The following is a 23,733-nucleotide window of genomic DNA, read 5'->3' on the forward strand; positions in this document are numbered from 1 at the left end:
GAAGATAAGATACTGTTTCAGAGGGTAGCTAGAGAAAAACACATGGTACTTTAAGCCGGCCATAGACTAATCAAAATTCAGTGGTTTCATTGATCCGTCTATGGGCAGGCTGGTTATACTGAAGTTGACCCATCAACTTCAGTACAACCAGCATGTCTGGTTTTCCTTCTCTCGCGAACCTTACCAGCAGCTATAGCCAGCAACACTGATCACTGAATATTACCAGTGAGGAAGCCTCCCAAGTGCTCCCCACCGGTAGAACACAATAGCGCTGCAGGAGGGATTCGCCCATCAACACTGGTCACGGGCTGAAGGATGGAAAATTGCATAATGTATGGCCTGTCTTAATTTGAATGCATGGTATATGATGGACAATTACTAAAAGGCTATAGCTGAAGCCCAGGCAGATAACATCTCACCATCTGAAGCAGTTCTACATTCTTTAAAGTAAGAAAAAATAATTATATATATTCCAAATAGAAAAACATTTTTTTGTCATGCAGTGCTCATTTTTGTCTAGAGGTGAGGAGAGCGGAGATATACTTACCTAATCCCCCAATCCTCCAAGAGCAAGACCGGTCCCTGAAACTCCTGACCCCCTGCGCATGCGCTAGCGTACTTGTACATTGACTGTTCCTGACGCCATCACACCCATAGACCGGCTCTGGACATGGAGACGGCAGGAACAGTCCACCACTGGACATGGGGGAATGCTGTTTTCTGGTGAATCGAAGGATTGGGTAAGTATAACATTTCTGTACACCCCTGGACAAAACGAGAATTCAACCCATGCACTGCGGGCACAGCCATATTGCGTGGCCAAAAAAAAAAAAAAAAAAAAGAAATTACCAGAGCTCTTCTTTAAATGCATTTTTAAATGCAACTAGCATTAGCACCTGAATTTGTCTGGCTATAATCCTTCTGTAATCCCCTGTACCATGGCAATCAGACTGCAAGGGTCAGTACAATGAGCTCAGGCTACAAGAGGGTCCGTGTCTAATTTGGCTTCTCTGTCCAATTAGCATGCTGGGACTCTTTACCCACTTTTTTCACACATTTTGAAGCTTTGAAGAATATGGTTATCTGGTAGAGGTGCTACACAAGAGAGGCTGCACAGAATTACAAATCCTTTGGTAGATAAAGTTTCCATGTATATTTTTTAACTCTGTATTAATTAAGCTATCTGAGGTCAGGTTTAAAGAGAACCATTCACAATTGGGCTACTACAAGAATCTAACTATTTAGTTATAAATGTAGGCTTACCACCTATAAAAGATTTGGATGTGTCCTCCTATTTAGGATAACCTTGGATACTGCAAGTGAAAGATCCATGAAATCTGGCCGTAACTGCTCTGCCAAATACCCTTTCTCATGCCGACATATGCTATATCCTAAGTGTGCAGAACAGTATTACAATCCTGTAGTTCCGTGTCTGATAATGTTAGGCCTCATGCGCACTGGGTGATTGCCCCACTCTTCTAAATGCCTTTTCAACTGGCAGAAGAAAAGCAGTGTAAAAATATGCACCCAAAGACATGTTCTGCAAACACGTTTAGGTGCTTTACCCATTTGAGCCTTCATGCATTCCATAGGCAAATATAATAATTTATTCTTGCTATTGGAATGAAAGAATGAATGCTCAAGCGTTAAACATACCTTAGGGTATAGGTATGTTTTCACATGTCAGGCGCTTTTTATGCCGAAACGCTCATCTCCTGAATTGTGCAAGTGATGTTTTTTTTTTACTGCCTCTAAACGCCGATGTGTGAATGGACACAAAGGCCAACATGAAGCGGCATTTAGAAAAAGGAAAAAAAAAGTTGAATGCCCTTCAAAGCTGCATTTTTGTTACAGGGTGGCTACATTCATTCTCCATGGTCTTTACAGTATATAGTAGGGGTAGGCAACCTGGGGCCCTCCAGCTGTTGCAGAACTACAAGTCCCATCATTCCTCTGGGAGTAACTGTAACTGCCAGTCTTGCAATGCCTCATGGGAAATGTAGTTCCACAACAGCTGAAGGGCCCCAGGTTGCCTACCCCTGGTATATAGGAACATAGTCCCACCCCTCTCGTGAAAAAAAAAAAATGTAAATACTGTATATACTCATCTTGATGGCTGCAGCTGTCCCCTGACGGTTTTCTATCGACTAGTGCATCCCCGTCGGATAATGCCTCCAACGATCTGCACATGCGCAGGACACAACGTCATACCAACTGATATGTTGATCAGCTGGTGTGATGTCAACACTGCACATGCGCAGATCGTCGGAAGCATTATCCAACGATCTGCAAAGGGACAATGTAATTGTCAGATTCTGCCTGCCTCTCTGCTCATGCGGGAGAATTGACCGATCACAAAGACAGGCGGATTTCAGTGCATTGCACGATTACATTCTCCCTTTGCAGATCGTCAGATAATGCCTCCGATGCTCTGCGCAGTATTGACATCATGCCAATTGATCAACTTATCAGCTGGAGTGACGAGATCATCGAGATGCACTTTGATAGAACACTGGCTCTAACACCAAGAACTAAGGGGTCACATCACTACTGATCACTCAGTTCTCAGTTAGCTCTGAGCAGAGAGCAGCGACTGCTTTAGCCCGTTGTCCGCGGATTCTTATGTCAGGAGAGCAAAAGTAAGTGCACTCCTGTGACCCAGAAGAGAAGTATGGTTTAAAAAAAAAAAAAAAAAAAAAAAAAAAGCTTTAGCCATACTACTTTTTGAAAATGATGCAAAAAAAAAAAAAAAAAAAAAAAAAACACAGTATGAAATCATTTCATGAAAAATAGATTACAGGGACATGAAAGTGGTTGTAAACCTTTACATATACCCAGTGACATGACTGCCCTCAGGTGATACACAGAGATGAAGCAAATCCTCCTACATAAATTGTACCTGTTTATCTGAACTCTTCACTTCAGCTGTTCAAAGTCCAGAATTTAGAAAGCTTGTCCGAGCTGTCAGAAAAAAAAGGGGCATAGAACTGAAATTGTGCTCTGAAGAGCTCAGTGAGGAGAGCTCTGAGAGCTGATTGGAGGAAAGGGACACAGCCCCTTGACACAACACACAAGAACAGAGCTGAGGCTGTCAGTCAGCTGGAGATCCTTACGGTCACCATTTTTCTCTTGTTGTCAGGAAAACTTGTCAGAAGAAAAAGCCAAAGCAGAAGACAGAAATACAGTTGTACTGCGACAACATGGCTCGGCTGTGCGAATTGCCATCATGTTACGTCGGTTCCGCTTTTGTCCACTAGGGGGGCACGCGCCCCCGGCTCACCCACGGAGCCGATGCGAGTGCCCAGTGGTCACGATCACCGCTGGGCTCCGGCAATCGCTTCGGGGCACACGGAGAACCGGGATCTGTGTGAGTAAACACATTGTTTCTGCCGCTTCTCTGAGGGGAGAAGTGACAGATTGTCTGTTCATACAGAGTATGAACAGGGATCTGTCATCTCCACTACACAGTCCCCTCCCCCTTTAGTTAGAACACACACTAGGGAACACATTGACCCCTTGATCGCCCCCTAGTGTTAATCCCTTCCCTGCCAGTAACATTTTTACAGTAATTAATGCATTTTTAGAGCACTGATCACTGTATAAACGCCAATGGTCCCAAAAATGTGTAAAAATTGTACGATGTATCCGCCATAATGTCACAGTCCCAATAAAAATCGCAGATCGCCGCCATTACTAGTAAAAAAAAAATTAATAAAAATGCCATAAAACTATCCCTTGTTTTGTAGACACTATAACTTTTGCGCAAACCAATCAATATACGCTTATTGCGATTTTTTTTTTACCAAAAATATGTAGAAGAATACATATCGGCCTAAACTGAGGAAAAACATTTTTTTTATATATTTTTGGGGGATATTTATTATAGCAAAAAGTAAAAAATAATGTGTTTTTTTTTCAAAATTGTCGCTTTTTTTTTTTTTTATAGCGCAAAAAATAAAAACCACAGAGGTGATTAAATACCACTAAAAGAAAGCTCTATTTGTGAGAAAAAAAGGATTTTGTTTGGGTGCGTCGCACGACCGCGCAGTTAAAGCGACGCAGTGCCAAATCGCAAAAAGTGCTCTGGACAGGAAGGGGGTAAAATCTTCCGGGGCTGAAGCGGTTAAAGCAGAGTTCCACCCAAAAGTGGAACTTACGCTTTAAGGACTTCAAACATCCTGTCATTTTTTTTGGGGGGGGGGGGGGGGGGGAGTGGGTACCTAGTTTTGACAGGTACCCAGCTCCCACTTCTCCTTTCCCCCTCCTGGGACACGTCACAGGTCCCAGAAGATTGTTCGGCCATTTAGGATGCACAGCGGGACTCGCGCATGCGCACTGCACACCCGGCTACGAAGCCGCGAGCTGTCACAGCCGGGTGCCCACACTAGTGATGCTGGGGAGAGAACCGAGGCTTCGGGTGGCCGCATCGCTGGATCGTGGGACAGGTGAGTGTGTGGGTTTAATAAACGCAAACGGCGGTATGTGTCATTTTTTTTTCTTTTTTTAAGAATAAGGATATGGTTTAGTGTCACTTTGGGTGTTCAGATTCCTGATGTTGTGACTGGTTCTCTTAAAGATTGCATTATGAATTAGCAATGAAGATACGTTACCAATAACCAAATCAAATCTAAAAGCAAGACTTTGAACTTTTATTGCCAGAGTAAAGGTCAGCCAACAGCAGCAATACTCTATGTGTACTTCTTAGTCAAACAGTAATAAACTGCAAGCTATTTTTAGCAGTCTAATAATAACCAGAGCCTCAGTGAAAGGGTGACAACTTATTGAAAAGTAAAAGTCATACAGTGTACCAAGAACATAGCTTTTCCAATTCACCTCCTTTAAATAAACTTTTTTTTTCTCTCTTTCTTTTGCAGATCTATGAGAATATTTTGCAGCTTTGTGTATGAGTGTTGCAATGCAAAGTAGAACTGAATCCAGAATCTGGCTAAAAGATATGTCACAGTTTTGCTGCGGTTTGTTTCACCACTGGCGAGACCTTCCTGACTCAGTTGTGGTTACCTCACAGGAAATAGGGAGGAATGTCCTCAGTGGGGACACAGAGGTTATAATCCTTCCCCACTCTACTAAACAAAACATTGGGGGGCGTTTCCCTTTATTAAAATGACACAGCAGAGTTGTGGTCTATGCTGCCGGTGCAAACTGTTCCCTAGAACTCCAATTTTTGGTAAAAAAAGGGCTTATGTTCTACTTTCATGTTGTGCTCACTGCCTCTGAAGTCTCAGGGTCCAGACAGAGAATTCAATGTTATGCTGGGGAGAAAGAATGTTGTTGGCATCACTTAAAGTGTTACTAAACCCACAACAGTAAAATCAGTCTGTATATACAGCAAAGCATGCTTGTTACACTCACTGTGGAACCTAAGGGGTCAATGTTGCGCATTATTTAAAAAGGCAGTTTGATCCTGTCTTCTGTGATCCTCCCCTTCTTCCACAGCCCCCAAACCATCTCCTGACTCTGCACATGCTCGGTTTGGTGTGTATTGCTAGAGAGATTTTTTTTTTTTTTGGAGGGGAGGGTGTATGTGTTTGGCACAGGGCCAATCAGCACTGTTCAGACAGAGGGTCAGGGGTCATGCAGCCTAACAGGCCAGTCAGAGGAGAATTAAAAAACTCCTCCTACGAGCTTTAATCAGAGCTCGGCTGGACACTGATGGAAATCACAAGACTGCTATATAGTAATACCTTGGCTTACGAGTAATGCGGTATACAAGCGTTATGAAAGAAGAGCAACATTTTAAAAAAATGTTTGTCTTGATATACGAGCAATAGTTTTACTGTAAAAACAAAAGAACTCCACTCACAATGTTAAGGTGTTCATCCATGTAAAGCCGCTGTGTATATAAACAGTAAAGCTGTTGGAGACACTCAGATTGCCAGCTGGGTGGGGCGGGTGTAACGTGCGTTCGGAGCACCTGGAAGTGAAGTCAACAGTTCCCGAGTGTTTCCGAGTTCTCCAGGAAGCGATGGGAGCCACCATCGCCCCCAAACCTCTGACCATATACAGCGCTGTATACTGTACACCAGCAGCTTTACTATACATATACACAGTGGCTTTACATTGATAAGCGCCAGACTCCTTAACAAAGTGAGTGTAATTTTTTTTTTTACATTAAAACTGATTCTTCTTTTTTTCTCCAACACTATACTGTATTAATATGAGCTTTTGCTCATATTTTGATATTTTTTATATAAATAATGGTTGTGGAACAAATTATCTGAGTTTCCATTATTTCTTATGGGAAAATTTGCTTTGATATAAGAGTGCTTTGGATTACAAGCATGCTTCTGGAACTAATTATGCTCACAAACCAAGGTATTACTGTATACGGCTAATGAGAAAAGGCATTTGGCAGGCAGTTTATATTTACTATACTAATTGGATTTCCATGTTCTGTGTACTGTGGGAGAACAGATATAGTGAATGCAGAGTCCTGGGTTTAGTAACACTTTAATTGAACACAGAAGTCTGGGCTATCTCATCTGTTAAAATTAAGCACGCTGATTGGGCAGATTCAGGTTCTTTACATCAGGATAGAACACATATATTGTTTAGTCTCCAGCCCTAAAAAGCTGAATGGGCAAAGATTACACTACTGGTGTAGTAGGTTTTAGTTTCAATCCAAGCCAATTTGAGATTACATGGCTTGTCACATAACTAAATGAAGGGTGCATTGCTGGGATATTCATCTAGTATAGTCCAAGAATTTTACAAAAAGCTGGATGCATGCACTCACCTGCATCCACCTACAACTTAAAAGGTTAGTTCACCTATATAAAAAAAAACAAAAAAAAAAAAAACCTGCCTATGCAGATAAGGGGCGTCTGTAGAAAAAACAAACTGTGAATCTCTGACTAGCTGAATAATGCCCTTGCTATAGGTGTGGGTCATTTACGTACCTCCTGAAGCCTGACTGGAATACTCCCAGGACACCGCTAGGATGTTGCTAAGTGAGGCCTAGTCAATACTGCTCACCTCCTCCATCACTGGAGGGAGCTCTCAAAATGCTGAGCTCAGAGATACTGCTTCAGGGGAGAGAGAGCAAGTGAGGAGGCTTGAATCAGAGAAAAGGCCCACTCCTGTGATGGAGGGGGTGAACAGTACCCAACCTGGCCTCAGTTAACAACATAGCAATAACATATAAATAACAGTAAAGGAGCTGGCGGGTGCAAAAAAAGCTGCTGGCAAAAAACAGTCACACCCACTGTGCAATCAAATACATAAACAGAATTTTGCTGCACTAATAGTGATCATGCCCCTGATGATGCCAATTATGGCGAAACGCGTTTGACGTCACCACGCCTGTTTGAACTATCTGTACTACCTGGAGGTACTTGCTACATTGTTTGGGAATGTTTTATATGCACAGCACTGTTATGACTCACATGCAAGTAGTTTTACACTTTGGATTTGGATATGGATTTACACTGTGGACATTTTTATTTTAATTTTTGGTGGAATCTTGCATCACAATCATTATCACGCAAACCTAACATACAATTTAGGAATAGGAGACACTATGGAAACCTGACCAAACAACATGAGCCCCAGCATTTTATTATAGTATATACTGGATGGATATGGTTCACAGGACGATCTGACTCCATAACAGAGTCCGCTTTCTCTGGTAAAAGTCCATTCCTTACATTGGTGATGGTCTATGTGGTGATTAAGGGATTTCTCTCAAGTGGACACCTTGCATCACATATTAGTGTTGCATCATTTGATTAGGACTGTCATTTTTTATTATATGCACTTTGAGTGAATTTCCACAATTTCTATACTACATTTTTTGCACTATTGTATTTCATTGTTGTGTTTTGTACATTATCACTAATAGTGCGGCAAAATTTTGTTTATAATCATCCTAGCAATGACCAGGAAATATTCCAGCAAGCTTCAGGAGGTACAGTATGAAAATGGCCTACACATATAGCAAGGGCATTATTCAACTTTAGTCGGTCAGAGCTGCACAGTTTATTTTTGCCTACAGACACCTGTAGATAGGAGTTTTTTTTGTAAAGCTGAACTAACCCTCCAAAAAGGAGAAGTTTGGGGTAGATAAAAACACATACGTACTCCCCTCTATGCTGCAGCTGTCTCATGTCGGCTCGAAGCCAAAGACCGGCATGATCACATGATTGCTGGTCGGTCAGTTCCCAGTTTGCTTGGAGAGCAGTAACTGTCAGTCATCAGTCCCTCTCTGCTCTTCCTCTGCAGCGTTTACTGGAGTGCAGGGCTGGGGAGGGGGCAGGAGCAGCTAGGCTTGGCTCTCAGTCGTACGCTGAGAGCCGGAGCCACCTGTCAATCAGGCAGCTGGCTGGATCCCAACAATATGGTCAGAGATTAGAAGCAGCTCTGTGACATAAGCTGATAGGCAATAGCCCGCTATCAGCTGACTCTGGGGCAGAGCAGAGCAAAAGTAAGTGCACTCCTGTGACCCAAAAGAGAAGTATGGCCAGAAACGATAGGAAGAAAGTATAAACACGAAGGTTTAAACATTACTACAGAAAATAAAAGTTTAAAACAACTGGGAAGGTGAGGCGTGCTCCTAAATACAGTTTTTGGGGAGCCCACGTCCTTCCACGTTCTAAGAATACATATTCTGCCTGGCCTTTTCCCTCACTCTAAGAGGTAAAGGAGGAGGTGTTTTAAGAATCTACATCCACTGTTTACTTCTAAAACTCCCTTGTAGAAGGACACGAAAATGTTCAATGCGTTTAATTTAGGGCATAGTATCCGGTTCATTCGGTGCAGGTAACCTAGACGTTTACAGAAATATTGCTGGTGGGTACAACCTACTGCATAGCTCCTAGGAGGAGCTTTCAGGTGCGGCATGGCAGAATGCATGGCAGATAAAATGGGGGGCCAATAGGCAAAGCATAAAAAAGCAGATTGCATTCTTTGCTAATACTCACAACTGTTTTCACATAGGAGTTTGGCCGCATTGACTGAATAGTGCTTCCCGAATTCCCATCAATACAGGATCGTGCTCCGTAAATGACAGTGATTGGAATGTTTGTCTGTAGCTTGTCAATACGCTGCAGCATTGGCCGTTGAGCCCAACCATACGGGATTGTCATGGTTCTGAATGCTGTCTCACCACTGCAACCAGGAAGAAAAGGAAGCTTAAAGTAAAGTAAAACTAAACACACACTGTTTTATTTATACTGTCCCTTCTATTTCTATACGTGGATAATGGTACTGATTTTTTTTTTTTTTTTAATTAAAATAACTTTTTCCTGAACAATGTACAGCTGTCACATGAGCCAGATCTTTCCAAGCCTGTCTGCAGGGAAACATAGCCAAGAGGATCTTCTAGTCCTCTGCTGTTGGTCACATGTTCAAAATAAAATTAAAAAAAAAACAGCCTTTAGAATACAGAGTAAAAATAATATCAATAAACTGTTTTAAACGGAAATGCAAATATATATTTGAAATAAAATCTTTATTACTGTATTTTATTTTTCTCTCCATAAGACGCACTTTTTCTCCCCCCGAAAGGGTGGGGGTGTCTGTGTGCCTTATGGAGTGAATATTGAGCAGGCTTCGACCCCCCATCGCCGTGTTAGAATAGTCGGGCCGGGGGCACGGCTGCGGCGGCTGGCAACTAGCTGATGCTGTTGCATTATGGAGATTGTAGTTCACTCCGCGCTCGCTCAAGCTCCCAGTGTGTGGAGAAGCAGCGCAGCACAGCCAGGGAACTACAAAGATCTTGAAAGCAGGGCGCGCCAGGGAGTCGGGACTTAGGACCAACGTGACTGGCTTGGGCTCAAACTTTGCTTGACCCCAAGACAGGAGCATCACCCCCCCAGGACTGGCCATGCAAGGACCTGTGGAGCTGGCACTAGCAGCTGCTATCACTGAGGTGAGAGATCTAAGGGATCCTAATACCCCCAGGGCCAGCTGACCCCCACATCCCATCTATCCCCCCACCCCCACCCATTTACTCTGCCCCAGTGTCCACCCAGTAACCTCAAAATAGCCCTCAACACTGTGGGTCCTGCTGGCCAGTGTGTCCTACTGGCTTGTAGGTCCTGCTGGGAGCTGACCATGGCAGCTTCTGGCAAGGCCCACAGGTCACCAGCTGGAAGGGCCCACAGGTCAGCAGCCAGCTCCCAGCAGGGCCCACAGCCATTTGGTTCAGAATATTTTTTACAATCTACATGTAATATCCCAACCCCATTGTGTATAGCTGATTAGTGGGCATGGAGGAGGAGGAGGGAGTAAGTGGGCTGCCATCTAAAACTGTGTATACACCCACATAGTTTAAAATGCTTTAATCCATGAATGGACAACTGACATCAAAGCATTGGCAGGGTAAAACACCGTCAGCTGTGTTTTTTAATTGCTACAGTGTTTTACCCTGCCAATGCTTTGATGTCAGTTGTCCATTCATGGATTAAAGCATTTTAAACTACTGCACAATGAAGCGCCTCTTTTTCTTTTAAAATATACTATTTCCTGCTACGAGTGGTCTTGCTGGAGCAGCTAATGGAGGAGAGTGTTCCAGGTTGCCGCCTCTGAAATTTCAACTACCAGGCGTGGAGGGAAGTCTGTCTCTACTCAAAGACCAGCTGTTCCTGACCCCAAGAGGGGTTTGTTCAGGCTTGCATGATCTCTGTGGTGGGGATCCATCAAATCTGGTAAGCAGCCCCCTTTTCCTATTTCTGCACTGTCTTAGAAGATCCATAGAAGATTTACTGAAGATTTAAAGAGGAATCACACCTCCGGGTTATGATACTATCATTTTCCATATGAACTATAATTTTTTCATTTCTTTATATTCACATTATTTGAGTAGCACACTGAACTTTTTTCTTTAAATTGAGGACATAGACATAGATAGAGAGCAGCAGGATCAACCAGGTTTTTTGTAGACTACAGAAAATTAATCTCATAGTGACTGAGTATGAACAGTGTGCAATACAGCATTTAATTGTTTTTTATGATGTGGGTTTAGTGACACTAAGAAAGTGCAATGATCACAAAGTGACTAATGAAAGTGGAGTACTCGTGCAGTTTGTAATTTTCAAATTATCTATAATTTAGCTGTTTGCCTAGAGCTTGGCTTTAAATTACTTGGAATTCTTTAGCAAGCTTTGTGAGGCAGAAAAATACATTACCTGTGCCATATGGTCCTTTTTTTTCCCCAATATAAAACACAAACATTTTAACCACTTGCTTATTGGGCACATATACCCTCCTTCCTGCCCAGGCCAATTTTCAGAGCTGTCACTCTTTACTTTACATACTCATATGAATTTTTTATCTTTTTTTCACACAAATAGAGCTTTCTTTTGGTGGTATTAAACAAAAAAAGACTGAAAATTTTGAAAGAAAAAAAAAAAAAAAAGTTTTCATAGTTTGTTCTAAAATTTTGCAAACAGGTAATTTTTCTCCTTCATTGATGTGCGCTGATGAGGCTGCACTGATGGGCACTAATAGGTGACAGTGATCAGGGGGCACCGATGAGGCTGCACTGATAGGTGGCACTGCTTAGCAGTACTGATGGGCACTGGTGGGCATTGATTAGCAGCAGTGACTGCCACGGTGTGGGACTGATGTCCCGTTTACACAAGCCGGGAAAAAAAAGCTGATTACGGGCTTCTGTTTACATCATGTGATCATCTGTTACTGGCTAACAGCTGATCATGTGGGGTAAAGGGCCGGGATCCCATAGACTCAGTGGTCACAGAACGTGCCGCCCAGGGTGCGTAGGCAGTGTGAGCACGGAAGGACGTACATGGACGCCCTCCCAGCAATTTGAGCCTGCCCTGTAGCCATCTTTCAGCTATAGCGTGGACATGAAGAGGTTAAAGTAGACAATGAATTCCAACTTTTAAACAGCATCTACAAATTTTCCTATTTGTTGATTCTTACCAAAGCTTGGTTCACACGGTTACGGTGTGAATTAAATCCGTGTTTGGGTAAGATTGCAGTGCAAATTCACAGTGTGATTTTTGTGTGTGAAAGTGCAATTTTAACTACTTGCTGCCCGCCCGCCGTCATATGACGGCGGGACGGTGCAGCTGTTATCCTGGGCCGCCGTCATATGACGGCGCAGCCTTCCAGGCAGCCCAGGGGGCGCGCGTGCGCGTCCGCCACATCGCTCGGGTCCCGGTGCGCGTGCCCGGCGGCCGCGATGTCCGCCGGGCACCCGCGATTGCCCGGTAACCGAGCAGGACCGTGGATCTGTGTGTGTAAACACACAGATCTACGTCCTGTCAGATGGGAGGAGACCGATGGTGTGTTCCTTGTACAGAGGAACACCGATCGGTCTCCTCCCGTTGTGAATCCCCTCCCCACACAGTTAGAATCACTCCCTAGCAACACATTAACCCTACAGCGCCCCCTGCTGGTTAACCCCTTCATTGCCAGTCACATTTATACAGTAATCAATGCATTTTTATAGCACGGATCGCTGTATAAATGTGAATGGTCCCAAAAATGTGTCAAAATTGTCCGATGTGTCCGCCGCAATATCGCAGGCACAATAAAAATCGCAGATCGCCGCCATTACTAGTAAAAAAAAAAAATAATAAAAATGCTATAAATCTATCCCCTTATTTTGTAGACGCTATAACTTTTGCGCAAACCAATAAATATACGCTTATTGCGATATTTTTTACCAAAAATATGTAGAAGAATACGTATCGGCCTAAAATGAGGTAAAAATTTGTTTAAAAAAAAAAAAAAAATTTGGATACTTATTATAGCAAAAAGTAAAAAATATTGTGTTTTTTCAAACTTGTCACTCTTGTTTTGTTTATAGCACAAGAAATAAAAACCGCAGGGGTTATCAAAAACCACCAAAAGAAAGCTCTATTAGTGGGAAGAAAATGATAAAAATTTCATTTCGGTACAGTGTTGTATGACCGCGCAATTGTTATTCAAAGTGCGACAGCGCTGAAAGCTGAAAATTGGCTTGGGCAGGAAGGGGATGAAAATGCTCTGTATGGAAGTAGTTAAAGTGAATTTGAAGTCTATGGAGCTGAATTTGCACCATACCAAATCAAACTTGCATATGACCTTTTTTTTTAGCCACAGATAAGAATCGCACCACATTGATGTGAACGGCCTTCATTAAAAACCATTGTTATTTCATGTAAGATGCAAACTTTGCATTTGGAACAGATCAAAATTGCATCAGAATTAACATCAGTGTGAAGCAGGCCTAAATGAAGTATTGGCTTACTTCTCCTTTAATTCTCAAAAGCACGCAGCAGATTAGGTGAACTGTTACATCACACTCATAATGACCCAATTTTCACAAACATAAACCCGTTTGGTAATACCAATAGGAGATTATTAGGCCTAAATATGTGGAGAGATCTCTACAGCCAATTAAGGATGGTGCCTTTCCATCATAAAGGGAGGAAAGCTTCTTTTACTGCACATGCACCAAACGTAAAATAAAAAATAAAGTCGCTGGAGGCTCAGCAATGACAGTTACAACCAACGGAGCTTTCATTTCTTATCAAAGACAGCCTTTAAACAGATAAAAACTTTACCAGAAGGAAAAAAATAAACCTTACCTTGGAGACTGTGCGTTACAGTGGTAAATGTATTCTGTCACAGTGTCATCATCAAACATTGAAGCATATTTCCTCTTAAAATCTGGCCTTAGTCTCTGAACAAGGATTAATCCTGGTTTAATAAAAGACATAAAAAAGTGACTACCAGACAAGAAAAATAATAATAGTAATTACCTGATATCTACATTTCAGTGCACATGGAGTAATTCCTTCTAAACTATGAGAATAGTGAAGGTGTATAAACTAGATCAAACATCAATGGCACAAGATCCAATTGTTTTTTAAAAAGCCACTGCCCCTACCCCTCTGTATAGAAACATTGAAGGAATCCCCCTTCAGGACAGGTCCACTTTCTCCTTTACCAGGAGTTGCAGACCATACACTGGTCACAGTGCCATCTGCTGTTGGAATTTGTTGCTGCAGGAATTCACTATCAACAAAATAGGGTTAATATAGAACTATAGGCAACCCCCCCACCCCCCACCCCCCATTTTAGAGTAAGGGAGGGTCATAGCCCGTCTGACTTTTTTTTGTCATTTGTGTCCCATTGAGGAGAATTAATTCCATCATATTAAAACACCACCTATATGGTGATCACTTAAAAACAATTTTCAAAAACGTATAATTGCAGGGGTCACTGCAGCAGACAATTTTTGTATGTAATGCACAGAAGCCAGTCGATGTCAGGGTCGACGTGTTTTGTAGGATTCCCCACTTCCTCAGGACCAAATTAGCCCAGTTGATAATGCAGATGTCTGAAAGCACTCCCCCTGGAATTTACCTATAAGTCTAGCCAAAAAAAAAAAAAAAAATTTTTTGCCCTTAGTTATACTTTTATTTACTAAAGAAATAAATAGAGATGGCTCTTTTTTTCGAATTCCCTTTACACATGTGTTAAGTATAGTGCTGTTGCTACCGGGTAAGTGAGAGTGCACTGCGCATGTGCGGGTTTTGAATAAAGAAGAGTGCTCATTGCTGTGGTGCAGGATGGAACTGATCTTTACATTGGGAAGTTTTTAAGGCAGGTTATAGGGATGGCCACACATGGCCATAAGCCAAATGCAAAATTTCCACGCTGCATAGTGGGAGTTTTTTTTTTTTAAACACACTGGGGCCCACTGACTGCATAGTGTATATTACTAAAAGAGGTAAACTTAGCCTTAAAAAGTCCTGTAAGTTACGCCGATCATACCCCATGTCACTGCTTACAAGCAAATCTGTATTCTCCTCTGTCCCATTAATAACAGCGGGGGTACATATGCCCAGGAGACCACTCACTCTCCGCCACAACCCTCAATCGAATAAAGTAGGCTGCACACCAATGACATCTCGCTCCTGATCTATTTATTACACTGACAGCACACACTGATAACTCCCTACTGAAGCTAAGCTCCTAGCACGTTTCACCCGTCACAGGGCGTAGTTGTAGTGGAATAAACAGAGCTGGAGCAAGACGTCATTGAAGTGGGGCTCGCTTTGATTGAAAACCATGTAAGTTTTGTCTCTGACTTTGTCCTGAAGATGCAACAGAATGTGAAAAGAAACTTAGACAATTGTCACCAGAACAGGTGTCCTCATCAGAATATTTCTGTTTTGATGACAACTTTAGGATTTTGGATTTGTCATCACTTTGGGAGAGTGAATATTTCCTGCAGGGCCATAGACCGCAGTGAAAAAACGGACAACCTTCTAAAACAAATGACTTAATTCAGGATGAACTTCATGTTAACTCAATAAAACTCAGTGGAGAAGCCAAGAGGCTTTACATATGCAGTGGCAGGAGAAAGGATAAACAACTCCCCAAAGTTCATCCAAATTCAAGAGCTTTTGGTAGTTCACCCCATAAGTGCTCTCAATATGGTATGATGTGTGTGAATGACGGAAAACCAAGAGAATACATGGAAACATTTTTTTAATAAATTTGACTGCAGAAAAAAAAAAAAAAAAAAAAAAAAAAAAAAAAGAGTTAAATGACTAAGTGTACCAAAGGGGAGATAGCAACAGAATCATTTACTGGAAGAGGAGAACAGCATGGCAATTTAATTAGGTCAAAGTCTTTTGATAAAACTTTGCACTGATCACCTTGCAGGCAAATACATCAGTTTCTCAGAAATCAGGTTACATTATTCCCTTGTGATGAACCTTGTAATCTCAGTGGTGATTCACTAGGAAGTAAGGATGAGCTCAGTCGTGTTCGCACACTCCACGTGCGGAGCCCGCCAGGAAGTCGGCACGGCGCTGCGCTAATCACAGGCAGTGCGACATTTCCCGATCTCTGCAGCTGCACATCAGGAAAATGTCTCACCTGTGATTAGCGCAGCGCCAACTTCCTGGCGGGCTCGGCACGTGGAGTGTGCGAACACGACTGAGCTCATCCTTACTTCCTAGCGAAACACCAACGCTATTACAAGGTTCATCATAAGGGAATAATGTAACCTGACTTCTGGGTAAATGATTACTAGGAAGTAAGGACTGGCATGTACCCAACACCTAGGATTGCTTTGGGAATCCACGCACAATTCAAGCATTGCTGTCCTCACTAAAAAAAAACCTGCTTGGTTGGTGTTATAAATTGAATGAGATAACCGTAAGATATTACTGAAACCGACACTTCAATAAAAACCTTCCAGAGGTTCTAAATGCTTACACACTCTATTCAAAATAAAAAAACAGAATAATCAAAACATTAAAGTGAAGCTACTAGATCTGTGGCTGATCGTAGGCCCCTTTCACACGGACGTCTCCAGCTAACGGATTCCGCTTGCTCAGCGGGGGATCGCTCTGCTGGTCCCCGCTGAGCAGGCGGATGACAGGTCCTGTCCGCTCCGCAGTGCAGAGCGGACACAGTTCCGCTCTCCTCCATGGGGAAATTGGATGGAAACAGACTACCTGTTTGTTTCCATCCGATTGACGGATGGAAAATAGGACCACCATCCGTCTGATTTCTGCAGGCAGGATCGGATCAGATGGCAGCCATAAGCCAATTGGATCTAGGGTACATCATCCTTAGCTCCAGAAGCACATGGAATGGACTATAGTACTGCATTTGCCCAATGAGCTTTGTCTGTTGTATCGTTTGTAAGTAGATAGATAGATCGATAGGATGGAATAGATATTTTTTATAGGGTTATTGAAATAATGCGCAGGGCTGGTGAGCCCTCTCTTTCTTGCATTTTCTTTAGTAAGTTGTTGGAATTCCTCAATTCCTAAGAGGGCAGCAAGGTGTGGTGTGTATCTGGAGCCAGGATACTAAAGGGAACATTTTGTGATAGACCACTACACTCATGCGCAGGAAGTGTACGGTTTACAGGACACAGAGACAGAGAACATGCTAGACCGTTAGAGACTGCTAGATATTACTGCCATTGGAGCTCTTTTACAGATCATGCTCCTGGAGTTCAAGGACCACATGGCGGTCAGGTTAGAGACCAGAGGTATAGGAGTATTGACTCAAAGCTCTGAAGTTTCCAGCAGGCGCCAACTGGTGTCTGCACATGTCCCCAGGTCACTGCTAGAGGGCCCCCAGCAACATTAATGCTTCTATTTGTGTACTGAAAGTTGCACTCCAGTCAAACCCTTCACATGCCCTACTACTGCAATCACATATCACTCTACACTCAGTTGAACAGGAAGGTATGCTACAAAGTTATATTTTGCAAAATGGGCTGCCTCAGGTTTCATGGCTCTTGACAAACTAAAGCAGCAGTCTGAAGATATGAGAATGAGCTGATGACAAACTTCCATCGCCACCAACAACTCTTCTGTCTGATGCTCTGAGGTGTGGGTAGGCATTGGGTATCCTCACATACGATGCAGTACTCTTGGTCCTGCATTGTATGCAAAAATGTCACATCAGTGATTGAGAGAGTGCAGAAGAAAGAAGGCTTTAAGGGACCGGTCACATGGACGGAGGAGCCTAGAAGAGTAAGGATGAAGTAAAATGCTTTTCATCGTTAGCCTAAGCAAATATGAGCATTTAACCCTTGCAGTGCAGGGAAACCCTATATATAATGAATACTGGTAATCCGGAAGGCAAACAGAAAACCCCAAATAAAACTACTAATATGTTATTCTTCGAGGAGCAGGAAAAAAAAAAATCTTGGTAGTGCCATTAGGCGGCTGATTAAGCCCCAATTAAAGGAAAGCATGACCAAAAAGGTACAAAAGATACGATCAATTAAAGAAGCAGATTGCATATATAAAGCTGAAACAGTGAACAGGAGAAAAGTTAAAGATGCCTACAAGTTTTGTACAAAGTGTGCAAAAAAGAGGGAATTGCAGATCCAAAATAAAAGTTAGCCTTTATCCTGCACAAGCCATTTCTTTTTCACAAGCAAAGTATGCACCTCTTGCAAACTCAAGGTTTACCACACTGCAAATAATAGTAGTGACAGTACATAATGACACTACGTAATCCCAACAAATGTCAGAAAGAATTCTTTTAAATCTGGAGTGAACTTACTGACCCAGTGGTCCTGCTAAACGAAGTCCTGCTAAGGGATTAAATGGACTTAAAACAGCACCGACAGCTTTAATCCAGATTGGAATGGAACTTTCGACTGTTGCATTGTCAGGTCTATCTGGAAATCCCCATGGCTCTACCAAAATAAGGCTTTTTACCCTATTGAAAAAAAAAAAAAAAGAAGAAGAAATAAAGAAAACAGTGGACTTCATTTTTCACTGCTGCAGAAATGTACACTTAAAATTTACAATGGATTAACTGGATAGCATTTGTAAACCACTTTTTTTATGGTCTAAAAAAGGGAAAGGAAACAGGTCTAATATTTTTAACTTTTACAATTAAATAGGCCTCTGAAAGAGCTGGTACCACAAGGTGCCCGTTACCTACATTACCTTTGTTGCTAAGTGCCCAGCTTCCCTGAATTTGGGTCTAAGCCCTGCCTTACTGTCATGCTTTTGTGCAACATAAGCTCTCCACTCTTATTAGACAAGATGTAGGCCGGAAGGTGGAGCTTTTCGCAAAGAAACAAACAAAAAACTCCTCCTTTACTCTATCCTAAAAATTTTAAAAAACTCAAGGTTTGTCTTTAGTTCTAATTTAAGAAAAAGTTTACAATGAGGGGGGCCATCCTGTGGCCCAAGATGGCTATGAATGCAGTCCAACACAAAAATCGTAAAACGTACCTAAAAATGTTGATTTTTTGATGGGAATTTTTTGTAAAAATGCATTTACACACATGCAGCTGAAGAAAAACTAGACAGTGTCTATTACTGGACTTTTATAAACATTATCTTCTCAAAGAAAAATATGTTGCTCTTCACAATCACGCTTTATTCAGGTCATCGGTTTTCAACAACACCTATATTTGTGAGCAACTATTTTCAAGGATGAAGCACATAAAGGGCAAAATCAGAACCAAAATATTTGATGAGCACCGTGAGAATTCATTGAGAATTACTACTACAGTTATCTAAACAGATATTGATGTGTTTGCTTTTTTTATCGCAACAGTTTTATGTTGCACTCTTACTTTTAGAACAAAAAAAATTGAAGTTTTATTACTCAAATAGGTACATTATCTAGATCAGCAATCGTTAACTTGCAATCTACCTAACTTTTTCTGTTTATCAGCTATCCTTATTGTTAGTGTATTTTATGTGCGGCCCTAGACAATTCCTCTTCTTCCAATGTGGCCCAGAAAGGTCAAAAGGTTGGACACCCCTGATTTACATCTTACATTTTCATAATGGCTAAAAAATTCCACAGATTTGCCTCCACCCTTAAATGGTGGCATATCTAGGCCATGTCTGTTGCTGTGTAATTATGCGATGTCACCCATGGGGTTGTATGGGTTTAAAATCATCCCAGTCCTAATGATAATCTGCAGATTTGGTGGCTATTTCTCAGTGTGCATTTGTCTTATGGCACCATAAAAATAAACTAACTGAACCAGTGCTAAAATTAAAATATATTTTGTGCATTTGTATTGTCATTCTTTGTTGTGCAAAGCTGAAATCTCTGGATTTTGCTACCTATCTGGGATACGATCTACATGCAAGATATTCCGTGGCTTGTTTGAGCAGTATAGTGGTATGGGGTAGCATTGGTAGCAAATAAGGCTTCACAAATTGTGAAAGAGAGGTGATTTTTTTCAAAGTAAAGAATCCTCTTGGAGACTCATGCAGGAAAGGTGCTGCACACAAGTGTCTCAATACACCAAAGCTAGGTTGCATGAAAAAAAACTGACAGCTCCGGTCAGAGCCGTTGTACTAACCATGCAAGATTAGTCCAACGACCTCCCCCGCTGAGCTGCTGTGTTCTGACATGGGGATCGCCCCCGCCAGATCACTCCGAACAGCGGGCGAATCTTTTCGGGGAGTGTTTACACAAATGAAGGGTGGGTTTAGCAATGTTGATGTGCGGGTTTGGTGGACCTATTAATAAAAATGAAATCAGTAAAGTATTGAAATTGCTTGTGTTATGTATGTAACATTGACCTACTCAGCTCTGGCCATTATTGTAAAACTCCTTCAGTTGTGTAATCAGCTCTCCTCATTCTGTAGGCACACCGCCCCTTGCAGAGTTGTACGAGCATCGGGAGCGTGTGACAGAATGTAGTATTAATTGCACAGGCGCCGTGTAGCGCTCATGAACAGCTGTTCATGTTCAGAGACTTTTGGCGTTTCCTTTATCCTCCGTACTGCGCTAGCGCAGTATAGGGCGGAGACTATCTGATGGGGGACATTTCTCGACAGGACACCGGCTGTCAGACAAACCAACATACACACGGGCAGAATGTCGACCGGTATTTTTTGTAACGGCAAAGGTCTCCTGACATTCTGCCCGTGTGTACGGGGATTAACTTTGTATGTGCTCTTTAATGGGGTGCAGAAATAGAAAAAAGGACTGAGATCTTATAGCAGCAGACAAAGCAGGGATCTCTGATGGAGATCCCCACTAAATCCGTACAAGAATCTGTTACCTTAGCCCAGAACTGTCAACTTAAAAGTAAAAAACTGGCGGAGTCGAATCTCATCTAAAAACAGCCATAGAGATTATAAATCCACACTGTCTGCACCAATTGCCTTTCCAAACCAAGAGATTACCTTGTAAGAGTAGTAGTGACCTCATCATTGTGGTGTATGTAGCCTGCGTGGAGAGCAGAGCTGTGAAAGGGACCCTGTTAGCCCATCCACTACAGGCTGCCTGTAGAAAACAATAGCAGGGGGCAGATACAAGGTCACTCACCCTGCACAAAGAGAGAAAGAGCAGCAGTGACATTTTGCAGGACACTCCTGCAGAGAGAAAACATGCCGAAGTTGTTTCAAGCTGGTATACCACACACGTCTGGAAGAAATAAATGCACCTTTGTCTTGAGCATGAAATTTGGTTTAAGCACTTGCCGACCACCTACCACATATTTACTGCGGCAGGGCGGCTCTATTGCGCGAAATCACATACCTGTGCGTGATTTCGTGCAATAGCCACTAGGGGTTGCCAATCAGCAGGTCCGACGGACCCAATGCCCGCCAGCCTCCTGCGATTGTTGCCGGTAGAGGCAGCATGGCGATCTGCCCATGTAAACAAGGCAGATCACCATTCTGACAGGGGGGTGGGGGAAGATGGAGATCTTATGTTCCTGCTAAGCAGGAACACTGATCTTTATCTTTACCCAGTCAGACCATCCCCCACACAGTTAGTACAGTAACAGTCCATATTTACACACTGATCACTGTATTAGTGTCACTGGTCCCCAAAAAAGTGTCAGTTAGGTGTCCGATTTGTCTGCCGCAATCCCGCTAAAAATTGCTGATCGCCGCCATTACTAGTACAAAATATAAAAAAATAAAAAGTCCACAAATCTATCCCATAGTTTGTAGAAGCGATCATTTTTTTGCAAACCAATCAATATACGCATACTGGGATTTGTTTTTACCAAAAACATGTAGCAGAATACATATTGGCCTAATTTGATGAATAAATTAGATTTTTTTTAAGTTTTAAAGCAGAAAGTAAAAAATATTGTTTTTTTTTTCTTCCCCAAAATTGTCGCTCTTTTTTTGTTTATACCGCACAAAATAAAAACCGCAAAAGGTGATCAAATGCCACCAAGCTCTATTTGTGCGAAATAAGGACATCAATTTTATTTGGTACAGCGTTGCACGAACCCGCAATTGTCAGTTAAAGTAACGCAGTGCCGTATCCCAAAAATTGGTCTGGTCATTAAGGGGTAAAACCTTCCGGGCCTGAAGTGGTTAAAAACACAATTCTTTATTAGACAACTTACCTTGAAGGGTATTTCATAGCGTAAGCTGAAGCTAAAAAAGCTCCCAGGTTATGCCCTAAAAAAATCATATGATCCAGACCCATTGCAACTCTCCAGTCTTCTATTGACTGCACAAACTGCATCTCTGCCTTTTCAGGATCATTTTCAAAGTGAGGTCTGCTACTGCGTCCAAATCCCAAGATGTCAAAAGCATAGACAGTTCTGTTTTGACAAAGAGATTCATAATTGAGTGCCCAAAGTCCAACTCCGCCTCCAAACCCATGGAGTAACACTAGTGGAGTCTTCTGTGATAGCGGCTGTGTGAATGACAAGGTCCAGATTTGGTTTCCTCCAGACAGTAATACATATTCGTTGCTGTAGGAAGTTGTTATAACTGAAAAGTGAAAAATAAATAATTAACACCCTTTTTTATTACACAATTCATTTAAAAAAGTGTAAGTTCACCTTATATTAGAAAAACAAAAAACAAAAACACTGAACACCCTCCCTACCCCTCTGGTCCATGCTGTACTTACCTCCATGGGTGATAAGCGGTCAATGACCACGCAGCCAGTGTAGTAGTCTGGGGATTTGATATCCCCACTCTACTGGGACAGATTAGAGTGGTTCTAATTGGTCAGTACTGGCACAGAGCTCTGGGTGCTGCAGAGAGAAAGGGGGGTGGGGCTACACCACCTGCATGGACACGGACCACTCATCACCCACAGAAATAAATGAACTTCCAAACAAAAGTAATAATGGGAAGATGCAAAATATCACATCACATCACATCACATCACTGGGGTCCATGAGAAACATAAAAAGCTTACAGTTGATTTAACCTGCCAGTTTAAGCTGTATTTGAATATATGTAATTAGAGGTGCACCGAAATTTCGGACTCCGAAAATTATTGCATGAAAACTGTTTTTTCATTTGGCTGATAGCAAAAAACAGCCGATACCGAAAGGGGGTGGGGTCCATTGTGGGAGCATCACCCTGACGCGCCCCAGTCCTTCACTCCCTCCTCTTCCTCTGCCTCCTCGCTGTGATCTCTGCATGTCACGGAGCTGAATTGTCCGGGCCGTAGTAACAATGTCCCGCCTCCTGTGATAGACAGCACACTGATCCAATGACAGGACATTGAATCAGTGTGACGTGATCATAGGAGGCGTGACATTGTTACTATGGCCCAGACAATTCAATGTGAAGCTGGAAATCAATGAAGTAGACACCACTCCTCTAGTTCCTGGTTCCTTTGCCGAGTGGCTGGCCTGCTGCATTTTGAAAACAGGAGGTTGGCTGTTCAGTACAGGCGCCATTCAGAGAATACTTTGCACATTCTGAATGCATGCAAAGCATTCTTTGATTAGATGAGTTGGAGAATGCAAGGTCAATGCCCCGCCTCTCTACCTTGTCCAATCATAGAATGCTTTGCATTCATTTAGAAAATGCAGAGCATTCTCTGAATGGCGCCTGTACTGAACAGCCAACCTCCTGTGTTCAAAATGCAGCAGGCCAGCCACTCGGCAAACTAACCAGGAACTAGCCTTTGGCTCCCGCTGCTGTCAATCAAAAGCTGTGACACGGGAGCGGGGCAGAGTCCCACTGTGTGTCGATGGACAGAGCAGCTGGACTCAGACAGATGCCCCCATGGAAAGCAGCTTTCCATGGGGGCACCCGATGAAGAGGAGCCAGGAGTGCCAGCGGGGGGACCCCAGAGGAGGATCAGGGCTGCTCTGTGCAAAAACATTGCACAGAGCAGGTGAGTATAGACATGTTTTTCTTGTTTTGTTTTTTAAAAATCAAAGGTTTACAATCGCTTTAAGGGGTTATGGTGTCTGGGGAGTCAACTGACCTATGCAGAACAAGACTGCATACAGTTTCACTTACAATTTGGGATTTTTTTTTTATCACAGTTTTGATAGTAGTATTTTTGTTATATGTGTAT

General features: G+C 42.5%; 1 protein-coding gene across 2 annotated transcripts in view; it reads right to left on the minus strand.

Moving 5' to 3' along the window:
• The window catches only part of ABHD5 (abhydrolase domain containing 5, lysophosphatidic acid acyltransferase), a 67,898-nt gene that overhangs the window by 11,481 nt on the left and 32,684 nt on the right, over positions 1 to 23,733 (minus strand). For both annotated transcript variants that reach the window (XM_073630306.1, XM_073630305.1), the window contains exons 3-6: positions 21,806 to 22,178; positions 18,023 to 18,177; positions 13,557 to 13,668; positions 8,937 to 9,123 (exon numbers count right to left, since the gene is read on the minus strand). In XM_073630306.1, coding sequence (XP_073486407.1) covers positions 8,937 to 9,123; positions 13,557 to 13,668; positions 18,023 to 18,177; positions 21,806 to 22,178 — 827 coding nt within the window. The remainder of the gene's footprint in view (positions 1 to 8,936; positions 9,124 to 13,556; positions 13,669 to 18,022; positions 18,178 to 21,805; positions 22,179 to 23,733) is intronic.

The sequence above is a fragment of the Aquarana catesbeiana genome, linkage group LG05 (assembly GCF_042186555.1).
Source record: "Aquarana catesbeiana isolate 2022-GZ linkage group LG05, ASM4218655v1, whole genome shotgun sequence".
Classification (NCBI taxonomy): Eukaryota; Metazoa; Chordata; class Amphibia; order Anura; family Ranidae; genus Aquarana; species Aquarana catesbeiana.